The following is a 12105-nucleotide window of genomic DNA, read 5'->3' as shown; positions in this document are numbered from 1 at the left end:
GATTGCATAAATGTTTTCTATGTTAATGTGTTAATCATATTTTTAAAATTTATTTATCATTCTTGATTTTTTGTTCTGCATTTTCTTATGCAATGTTGCTAATATGGAAATATTTTGCATGACTGCAAATATATGATCTATATCAGATTTCTTGCTTTCTCACTATGGGGACAGGGTAAAAAGGGAAGCAAAAAATATGGAACTTAAAATTTTTAAAAGATGTTAAAAATGTTTGTTTGTGAACATAATAATAAAATGTTACACAAATAAAGTCAAGTTTAAATAATTAGAAAAATATTAATAATTCATGGGTGGACAGAGTCAAATATAATGACAGTTTAACTTAATCTATTTGTTCAATGCCATCCCAATAAATTACCAAAAATTATTTTATTCAGGTAAAAAAAAATTCATTTGAAGAGCAAAAGGTCAAGAATATCAAAGGAATTAATGCAAAAATACAAAGGAAGGAATTTTAGCAGATCTTAAACTATATTATGTCAGTAATTATAAAAACTTTCTGTACTGGCTAAGAAATTAATAGGTAGATCAGTAGAATGGAGTAAACATAGAACAGTAATGAGTGATTATGGTCAGGTAGCTAGGTGGTACAGTAGATAAAGCACCAGCCCTGCATTCAGGAGGACCTGAGTTCAAATCCAGCCTCAGATACTTGATATTTATTAGCTGTGTGACCCTGGGCAAGTCACTTAACCCTCATTGTCCTGCAAAAAAAAGTGATTATGGTAACTTTGAAAAATGTAAAGATTTAACTTTTGAATTAAGAATTCGCTTATTTAGCCAAAATTGTTTGGAAACCTGGAAAGCAATCTGGCAGAAATTAGGTATAATCCAATATCCTATACCATTTATTTATAAGGTAATGTTAAAATAGATACATGACCTAGATATAAAGGGAGATATAAGAAAATTAGAAGATGGTACTTATTATCTGTCGGACTTATGGATAGGAGAAGAATTGATGAATAAATAAGAGACAAAGAGCATTGTGAAATGTAAAATGGATAATTTCATTTACATTAAATTTAAAAGGTTTTCTTTTTTACAAATAAAACCAAAGTAGACAAAATTAGAAGGAAAGCATAAAATTGGGAAAGTGTTTTTATAGATATATAAACGTCTCATACTTCAATCATGTCAAGAACTTTGTTAAATATATAAGAATATGAGTTATTCCCTAATTGATAAATGGTCAAATTATATAAGGGCCATTTTTCTTTTTTTCCCACCTGGTTCATTTCTCAATAAAGAAACAAAAAATATATAGAGTCTTAGGAAAAACTTCTCCAAATCATTAATTAGACAAATGCAAAACAACTTTGAGATGTCATCCCATACATGGGCTAAAATAATAGAAGTGGAAAATGACAAATGTTGGAGGGGATGTGGAAAAACAGGAACATGAATACATGTTGGTGGAACTGTGAACAGATCCAAACATTTGGGGAAGCAATCTCAAATTATGCCCAAAGAATTATAAAACTGTGTAATACTCTTTGACCTAGCAATACCACTATTAGCTCTATTTCCCAAGGTGATCAGGGAAAAGTAAAAGAATCTATATGTTCTAAAATATTTATTGCAGCCACTCTCTTTATGGAGCCAAAGAACTAGAAATTGAGGAGATGCCCATCACCTGGGGAACAGCTAAACAAACTATGGTGTAGAGTTGTGGTGGTATAAATGAGAAGCTGATTGATTTTGGAAAAAATATGGAAAGATTTGCATGAAATAATGAGTGAAACAAGGATAAATAAGAGAATGTTGTCAACAGTAACAGCAATATTATTTGAAGATCTAGTGTGAACAACTGTTATTCTGAGTATTATTAATACTCAAATCAACTACAAAGGACTTATAAAAGAAGATGATACTCATCTCCACAGAAAGAACTGATTAAATAGAAGTATACATAATGTGGTGTTACATATACACATATACACACACATCAAATGGTGGCCTTCTCTAGTGTGAGGTGGGGAAGGAAGGAGACAGTTTAGAACTTATAATTTAACAAAAATAAATTAAATTAAATTCAAATAAGTTTGCTTACATTAATTAAGAAAAAATGAAATGTAATGAAAAATGTCTTTTACAAAGAATGAAGCAATAGGTAAATATTACAAAATAACTTACAAAGACCATCTAATTTAAAATGAGCATATTTCAATGTAAAAGTGAAAAAAGGCAAAGAGTGAAAAAATATATGGGGAAATACCATTGAAGAGTAAGAAATGGAAAAGTTTAATGTTTATGATACAATTGCCTGGTTCAAACAGTCTTATATGCTAGAAAAGGTGCTACACCTGGGGTAGCACCTTGGCTAGTATATCTAAGCAAGGTACTAGGTGGTTATCTAAGCTTCAGATGTACCACATCACTCAAATGAAACTGTAGAAAGCCCTAGAGAACTGTATCCCTAAGACTCTACCTTATTTTCTCTAAAAATGTTCAGATTGTACTCTCATCTCCTAGACTTTCCCAACCTTTATATTTCCTTAGTGTCTTCCTTGTTTCCTTTCTATGAATTTGGATATTTCAATAATTCATAATTTGCCTGACTCAAGAAACCCCAACCATTGGATCCTCCATATTGCTTTTTTCTGGAATTTAATCCTCCCTCCCAAAAATTCATTCAAATTAAATTTTATTTTAATATGCTGAAAGCTAAATGGAAATATAAATGTGAAGTATAAAGCAGTTGATTACTCAAGGCCCAATTTGTCCTGCTTGTGTAATCAGTATGGGTTATGGCCTAACCAAAATGAATCTGGTGAGGTAATGAGGACCAATTTTCATACCAAGTTAACACTGTCACGACTACAATTGCCACATGTTGATCCCAGAACAATTGTTGAGCTTCCATGGCAGATCATACTAGTTTGGTTATATTACTCTCCAATCTTGTTTTTCACTTTAAAAAAATACTGGATAAACATAGACAAAGAAAAAATAAATGAAGACCCCTGAGAATTTAGAAAACTTCTCAGACAACTCATCTCTGCCTTAGTAATTTTCTCTATCCCTATAGATTTAAAATGGCATTTTAATGATGTAGGTTTCATTTGGTGTTAAGGTACTCAAGGGTTTCCATCCCAAATGTTACAAAACCCAACATAAATAGGGTGCTGCCATGCAAATATAATTCTTTGAAGTCTAAAGTTATCATCATTTTATTGCATCAATAGGTACCATTGCTGTTCTTGGTTTTGGTATAAAAATACTTGCAACTAATATTTTATTTGTAGTTCATTTCAGGGAGGCTTGTCTATTTCTCTTGTCATGCCAGACTTTATAGTGATTTCACTTTTATTAATTCCTCTCTTTGTGTGTCCCTGTCTCTGTGTCTCTGTCTCTTTCTCATTTGGGATTACAGCAGTTATGGCCTTCATATTTCTGGTCCCTCATAGTGCCATATAAAGTCAAATCTTTGGAAGTCAGCTATATGCATAGAGCATTAATACACCATGTTTGTAAGTAAATTTTGATCTATCACAGGTCATATCATGAAATATATGACTGCAAACAGTAAGTACTTGATAGAAAATGTTTGGGTAAGGATACCTTAGGTAAAGGTCTCTGTGTATATATAGGTGTATTTGTTTCATGTATTACTTTCATCCTGCTTACCACTTCTCAATTAGAGGTAGTGGGAGGAAGAATTCCACTGATATATTTATTGGTTAATAACAGTGGAAAGAGGATTAAATGTAAAGTCAGGAGAGCTGGGTTTGAATGCCAAGTCTGAATCTTACTGCTGTCACTGTGATTGCAGGTAAGTGATTGAACCTCTGTGATCCTCAGTAACCTCATCTATAAAACAAGGTAATAATATTTTCCTCTAAAAAATATGGTAAGGGAGCAGCTATGTGGTTCAGTGGATAAAGAACTAGCCCTGGATTCAGGAGGACCTGAGTTCAAATCCAGCCTCAGACACTTGACACTTACTAGTTATGTGACCCTGGGCAAGTCCCTTAATCCTCATTGCCACACCAAAAAAAAAAATATGGGAGGAAAGTAATTTATGAATTTTAAATTGTGATATTGAGTTATTCTAACTATTATGATTGTTACTAATATAAATGAGACTTGAGATTTTTAAAAGTGAGTTGTTGCTTTCCATTCAACTAATATTTTGATATGCTCACTATGCACAAGACCCTGTCCTAGGTATTGGGTAGAGAAAGAATAAAATGCAAATCATTCCTTAATCTCAGGGATCTTACATTCTATTGGAGAAGAAGACATAAAATATTCATATAAATAAGTAGATACATGATAAATTTAGGAGAAACAGAGCTTTAGAAACTAGCTTTCCTGTAAGTGGTAACCCACTAGCTAAGACACAGAGATTCTAAGAAGCAGATTTGAAATAGGACATTTTGAGAATGGAAGATGGCCTGTGCAGAGGGACAGAGATGGGGTTGGAATTCTGAGTCTGAGGAACAGTCAGTAGGGTAATTGGGCTGGAATATAGAGTATATGGCTGAGAGCAAAGTGAAATAAATCTGAAGAGGGAGGCTGGATTCAGATTGTCCAGGGCACTAAATATCAAGCTGAGGAATTGGTATGTTGTCCTCAAGTCAATAAGGGATCTGTTCAAGGCTTGAGTGATCAAATGATACGGTCAGTTAGGAAGATTATTTTTGTAGGTTTTTAGAAGATAGTTTAGGGGGCAGCTAGGTGGCACAGTGGATAGAGCACCGGCCCTGGATTCAGGAGGACCTGAGTTCAAATCTGGCCTCAGACACTTGACACTTACTAGCTATGTGACCCTGGGCAAGTCACTTAACCCTCATTGCCCTGCAAAAAAAGAAGAAGATACTTCAGAGGACATATAGACTGAACTTTTAATTAAGAGACTTTTTGCAATAGTCCAAGTGGGAGGAGGTGCAAACCTGAGTTAAGGAGGTGGCTGTGTAAATGGACTTGAGAGGAGATGTGGCATATGTTGTGGATGTATAAGTGGCAAGATTTGGCAATTGACTGGATGGGAAAGGAAAGATGGAGAGGAGTAGAGTTAATTCCAGAATTGTAAACAAATATACTTTAAAAGATGGTGGGTCCCTGACCAGAAATAAGAATTTATGGATATAAGTTATTTTAGATTAAAGGTTGGGGATAAAATAAGTTCTCTTTTGGAATTGTTTAATTTAAAATTTGGGACACGGAGGTACAAATGTCCAACTATTGGCAATGTGTATATTATTGTTCAAGGCTGGATATGTATAGATGGGATTCATTTGAATGGAGCTGTTAAAGGCAATGAAGCTAATGAGCTCATTGAGAAGGCTTGGGAAAAAAGGAGATGACCTAAGGCAAATCTAGAGAAAACATGTATGTCTAGGAGGCTGTACAAGGATCATAATCTGGCAAAGCAGGCTGATAAAGGTTAGATAGGTAGGAGGAAGATTAGTACCAGGAGAGCCAGTGTCAAGAAAACTCAGGAGCAGAAAGTATCCATGAAAAGTAGGTGGCCCACCTTGTCATATGTTGCAAAGAGGCCAAGAATCAATCAGTCAACAAGTATTTAAAACAGTAGTATTATTTTAAAATCATTTTTTCTAGGTGCTAATGCTAATTACAAAATCTGAAACAACACAACATATAAAATCTGAAATACAAATACAAAACCTGAAACAATCTCTCATCTCAAGGAATTTAAATGAGGATTACAAAAATACTATGATTTAGAAATTAAGAAATTTTATTGATAATTTTGTAAAGAATAGTTTGAGTGGAGTAATGGGGTTAGAACCCAGAAAATAATGGGCTAAAAATGAGTAGGAGGACAGGAAGTAGACTCAACAAGGGTAGATTAATTTCCCCCTCAGAGGCGATTTGGGAAGGGAAGGGATATAGTATAACTTGAGAGGATGTTTGGGTTAAATGAAAGGTTTTTAAGAATTGGACAGTTATGAGCTCATTTGTAGAAAGAAGAAAAGAAGCCCATAAATAAAAAGATTAAAGATCAAAGGGGAATTTTTCAATGGAGAAAGTTTAGAGTTGAAATAGGAAGTATGGGATCAATAGAACAAGTAGAGGAATTGACCCTGGAGAAAAGGACTGTCTTTTTTTCAGAGATTGTTGCAAAGACAACAGGGGATGGTATTGACGAATTTTGAACTGTAGAAGAAAGAAAAGGGAGCCTACAGGGAAAGCCTTTATTTTGTTAGAAAAGCAGGATACAAAGTCCTATCTTGAGAAGGAAGACTGAAGTGGAAAGTATGAAAAAGTCACTCAGCACTCTATACATTTATTTTAAAGTATTCTTTTTTTCTTGTGTTCACAAAGAAAGAGTTGGACCATAGACCCATAAATGAGTATTTAAAGTCAGGTTCTCCTCTGAGCTGAACAGCATCTCAATATTTTATATACTTTTGGGGGGGCATGGCAATGAGTGTTAAGTGACTTGCCCACGGTCACACAGCTAGTAAGTGTCAAGTGTCTGAGGTCAGATTTGAACTCAGGTCCTCCTGAACCCCGGGCCAATGCTTTATCCACTGCGCTACCTAACTGCCCCCTATTTTATATACTTTCTTACTGAAATTAGAAGAAAAGAAAAATAAGTTTAGAGTTAGGAGTAATAAGAATATTCAGGAAAATGTAGCATTTAAGATCATTTATTTTATTTGGAGCTGACCATGTACCATGGGCAGCTAGGTGGTGCAGTGGATGCCTTAAATATCCAGGGCCATCTCCAGTCATCCTGATAACATATCTTGCCACTGGACCCAGATGACTGGAGGAAAGAGTGAGGTTGGTGACCTTGGATGACTATACAGGACTTTCCTCATAGTCAATTAACATGAGGTAGCTAACATCTTCACTTGTGGAAGGTAGTCCTTTGAGAAGTCAGGGATCACAAATCAAACTCTATTTCTTTGGAAGGAATTAACAGTGATGGTTAGTTGGCAGACCAGCATTTGCACATTTGGTTACAATCTCTGTATATATATAAGAAAGGTTCCTATGGTTAAAATTCAACTATTTTCTTCACTCTTAGATGCTTTTTCACTTTGTCACAATGGAAAAATTGGCAAATCATACGGTATCATTGGTCTATAGAGGAAAATTTAGAGGCAACAAATTTATTCATTTCTGCTTTGCTTATGGGCAACCCCCCATGGTGCATAGAAGCAAAGTAATGTAGTAAGAGAGCAAAATGGGCAGTAGGCAGTGAATCTTTACTGAATACATTAATATAAATATCCAAATCTTAATTCTGTATTCTATTTTAATCTCCTTTTTTTCTAATAGGCTCTCTTTCCACAACAGATGTCAGGCAATAACTGCACTGCTGTGACTGAATTCATTATTTTGGGGTTAACAGATGATCCAACCCTTCGAGTCATCCTCTTTGTGATATTTCTCAGTGTCTATGTTGTCACCTTACTTGGTAACCTTTGCATAATCATACTGATCAGAAATAGCTCCCAACTTCACACTCCAATGTACCTTTTCCTCAGCCACTTGGCTTTTGTGGATATTCAAATTTCCTCATCTGTCACCCCTCTCATGCTCACAAACTACCTTGAGGACATAACCTCAATCCCTCTGGAAGGCTGTGTGGCCCAAATGTGTTGTGGAGCCACCTTTGGGACAGCTGAGTGCTTCCTGTTGGCTGTGATGGCCTATGATCGGTATATGGCCATCTGTAGCCCCCTGCTCTACTCTACCAATATGTCTACTAGAGTCTGTACTCTGTTACTCATCACATCCTACCTGGGTGGTTGTGTGAATGCTTGGATCTTTACTGGTTGCTTATTGAATCGGTCCTTCTGCGGACCCAATAAGATCAATCACTTTTTTTGTGATTATTCACCTCTTTTGAAGCTTTCTTACTCCCAAGATCATCTCACTGAGATTCTTCCTGCTGCCTCTGCTGGGTTAGTAATTATGATCACAGTGTTAATTATCATAATTTCTTATGCATACATCTTCTTCTCTGTCCTGAAGATAAGCTCTACTGAGGGGAGATCCAAAGCTTTTTCAACTTGCACTTCCCACCTCACAGCAGTCACTCTGTTCTATGGAACCCTTACTTTCATTTATGTGATGCCTGAATCTAGCTACTCAACAGATGAGAATAAAGTGATTTCTCTTTTCTACAGTGTAATGATCCCCATGCTGAACCCCTTGATCTACAGTTTAAGGAACAATGAAGTAAAAAGGGCACTAAGGAAATTGATAAGTAGGAAGTATTTTTTTCATGAATTCAACTGAATACAAGTATTTATTTTATTTTATTTTATTTATTTTTTGGTGATGCAATTGGGGTTAAGTGACTTGCCCAGGGTCACACAGCCATTAAGTGTTAAGTGTCTGAGGTCAGATTTGAACTCAGGTCCTCCTGACTCCAGGGCTGATGCTCTAACGCAAGTATTTCTTTTTTAAAAAAACTTTTAATTTATTGTTTATTTTAAACATTTTTTATTTTTAAGTTTTTATTTTCAAATTCTCTTTCTCCTTCCCACTCCCTCCTATACCTACTGGCAAGGCAAGAAATATGATATTAATTATACTTTTGAAATCATGCAAAACATATTTCCATATTAGCTATATTTCAAAAGTAGCAAAAAAATAAACTTAAAAGTTTGTATTTTTTGCAGTTGCATTCAGAGTTTATCAGTTTTCTCCTTTTCCACAATGGGTCCTTTGAAATTTTCTTGGATTATTGTTCTGATCAGAGCAGCCAAGTCTTTGACAGTTAATCATCATTACAACATTGCTGTTACTGTGCACAATGATCTCCCAGTTCTTTTTACTTCACTTTGCTTCAGTTTATATAGTTCTTACCATGTTTTTCTGAAAATATCCTCTAATCATTTCTTAGAGTAGAATAGTACTCTATCACAATCATATCCTACAACTTTTGTTCAGTCATTTCCCAATTGATGAACATCCCCTTGATTTCCAATTCTTTGACACCACAAAAGTCTACTATAAATATTTTGTACAGACAGGTCCTTTTCCTAGTAGTGGTATTGCTGGGTCAAAGGGCATGCACAGTTTTATAACCCTGTGAACATAGTTCCAAATTATTCTCCAGAATGATTAGATTAGTTGAACATTCTAGCAACAATTCATTATTTTTCCCTCATCCCCTCCAGCATTTGTCATTTCTGATAGGTATGAGATGGTACCTCAGAATTGTTGTAATTTGTATTTCTCTAATAAATTGTGATTTAGCACATTTTTATGACTATAGATAGCTTTCATGTCTTCTTCTGAAAACTGCCTCTTTATGTCCCATGACCATTTATCAATTGGGGAATGGCTCTTTATATATATATATATATATATATATATATATATATATATATATAAATTTGATTCTGTTCTATACTGAGTATATATTTGAGAAATGAGGCCTTTACCAAGGAAACTTGAAGTAATCATTTTTATCTTACATTGTTTATGGTGCCTTTTGGCATAATGTTGTTGCCCTGATCATCTCTTTTAATTAGAACTGGTTTTGCTTTTACTTTTATATAAGCATGACTGATACCTCTGCCTTTTTTACTTCAGCTAAAGCACATTAGATTCTGCTCCAGCCCTTTATTTTAACTCTGTATGTGCCTTTCTGTTTCAAGTATGTCTTTTGTAAACAATATATTATTGACTATGGTTTTTAATCCATTCTTCTATCTAGTTTCACTTTATGGGTGAGCTCATCTCATTTACATTCACAGTTATGATTACTGTATATTTCCCTTCAACCCATTTTCTTCTGTCTCTCTTACTTCAAGTCTATTTTGCTTGTAACCACTGCTTCCCTTAATTCACTTTCTCTTTTGTTATCCTCCTCCCTTTCTCCCTTTCTAAAACCCAGGTCAATAATGCAGAAATATGTTTAATGTGATTGTACATATAAAACCTATATCAGATTGCTTTCTGTCTCGGGGAGGGGGGAGGGAAGGGAGAGGAGAAAATTTTGGAACTAAAGATCTTATGAAAACAAATGTTGAAAACTATCTTTACATGTCACTGTAAAATAATGAAACACTTTTGTGACTTCAAAAAAAGAGAGAAAAAAACAGGTCAAAGAGAAAATACTTCAAGCAGCCAGAAAGAAACAATTCAATTATCAAAAATCACAGTCTCAATCACATAAGATTAAGTGGCTCACATATTAAAGGAGTGGAAGTCTTGGAATATGATATTTTTGAAGGTGAAGGAGTTAGGAGTATAACCAAGAATACCCCACCCACAAAACAGTAATAATTTTTCAGGAGAAAAATGGGTATTCATTGAAATAGAGGACTTCCTCACATTCCTAATGAAAAGACCAGAGCTGAATAGAAAATTTCACACTCAAACAGAAATCTTAAGAGAAACATAAAAATGTAAACATGAAAGAGAAATCATAATGGATAAATTAAAGTTAAACTTTACATTTCATTTCTATTTTACCCTATGGATCTAAGATATCTTACATCAGGCAATTTTCCTTGTATCTAGGCTCTTTTTGGATCATGGCTTTCAGGTAGTTCAATAATTCTGCAATTATCTGTGCTGGATCTATTTTCCAGGTCAATTATTTTTCATATGAAATATTTCACATTTTCTTCCATTTTTCATCATTTTTACTATTTTATTTTTTCTCAGTGTATCATGGAGTTATCAGATTCCACTTGCCCGATTTTAATTTTTAAGGAATTGTTTTGCTTAGTAAAATTTGGATCTATTCCCATTTGGCCAAATCTTCTTTTTAAGGAGTTCTTATCATCAGTGGATTTTTTTTTACCTCTCTTAAGATTTGGCCAATTCTGTTTAAGGTATTTTCTTCAGTAATTTTTGTGCCCATTTTACCAAGCTGTTAATTCTTTTCATAATTTTCTTGTATGATTCTCATTTATTTGCCTAATTTTCTCTCTATTACTCTTATTTCATTGTTTAATGCTTCCAGAAATTCTTGTTTAATTTGGATATAATTAGCTGTCTTCTTTGAGGTTTTTTGGTAGCTGTTTTCACATTATTTTCTCCTTCTGAGTTTGTGTTTGTCTTCCTGGCCACTGTAGTAGCTTTTTATGGTAAAATTCTTTTGTTGTTATAGTTGTTTGCTTATTTTTTCAGCATATTTCTTGACTTTTGAATTTATGTTAATGTTGGGCTATGCTCACCATTGGCGGATGGAGGGAGACCCTGTCCAAAGTTTCAGGGTGTGTGTGTGTATGTGTGTGCTGCTGTTTTCAAAACTAGTACTGGGAGTCTATGTTTTAGTTCTTCCAAAGTGGTGTGATCCTGGGAGATGTGTGGTTACTGCTCTCTTGGTCTATGTCTCCCAGGAAGGGCCCCTAGTCCCCTGCAACTGGAAGCATTTTGGAACTGTGTCCAAGGCTCCTGCTCCCTTATGAACAACCACCAGCACTCTTCTCTATCCTGGAACTACAACCCAGAACTGCATATGGATAATATAGATGGTAATTAGTACCATGTGTTCCCAGTGCCAGCAAAGGGTCTCCTCTAATCTCTGTGTAACCAGTTATCCAGCTCTCCTTACTGACTCTGGGCTGAGAGCTTTCAAAGCTGCTGCTGCTGCTATAGCCACTGTTACCACTGTAGTACATGTGGGCTTTAGACAGGCCTCTACTCTGGTGTCACAGACTTATACTGCTGGCTTCTTAAGTTTTCTTAGGCTGGAAAAGTGTCTCACCTTGACCTTTTGTCAATTATGCCTCTTCAAAATTTGATTTGAGATGTTATTTTAAAGTTGTTTGGAGTGGAATGTTGAGATAGTTCAGTTGGACAGCTACCCCTAATCTTCCATCTTGGTTTTGCCAGTACAAGTATTCATTAAGTACATACTATGTTCCAGGTACTTTGTTATATTTGGGTAATACAATGACAAGAATAAAACAGTCCCAGCCTGTGAGAATCCAATATTCTACTGCTGTAATGGTTATGATCAAGTTATATAAATAAATGACCTTTAGAAAAAGTGTATTTTCCTTTATTGCATTAAATTTGTAAATTTAAATGTTGATTACAAAGGTCTGAAAATACATGTTCCAGTTCTTTGCTACCAGAAAAGAGGTGCTATAAATATTTTGGTGTATGCAGTAACTTTCCTTTTATCAA

The 12105-nt window shown here is 34.8% G+C and overlaps 1 protein-coding gene across 1 annotated transcript; it reads left to right on the top strand.

The window, feature by feature from the left end:
* The first annotated feature begins 7234 nt into the window (after positions 1–7234).
* Positions 7235–8247, top strand: LOC122732049 (olfactory receptor 480-like). Its single transcript, XM_043972243.1, has one exon. The coding sequence runs from the start codon at positions 7300–7302 to the stop codon at positions 8245–8247; it is 948 nt and encodes a 315-aa protein (XP_043828178.1). The 5' UTR covers positions 7235–7299.
* The last annotated feature ends 3858 nt before the right edge of the window (positions 8248–12105 follow it).

The sequence above is a fragment of the Dromiciops gliroides genome, chromosome 6, assembly GCF_019393635.1.
Source record: "Dromiciops gliroides isolate mDroGli1 chromosome 6, mDroGli1.pri, whole genome shotgun sequence".
In the NCBI taxonomy this organism is placed as follows: Eukaryota; Metazoa; Chordata; class Mammalia; order Microbiotheria; family Microbiotheriidae; genus Dromiciops; species Dromiciops gliroides.
Note: the sequence above shows the minus strand (reverse complement) of the source record. Positions and strands in the feature narration are given on the sequence as shown.

Bases quoted from the DNA above. Each gene is read 5' to 3' on its own strand.
- LOC122732049 (XM_043972243.1), top strand. From the start codon at position 7,300: ATGTCAGGCAATAACTGCACTGCTGTGACTGAATTCATTATTTTGGGG.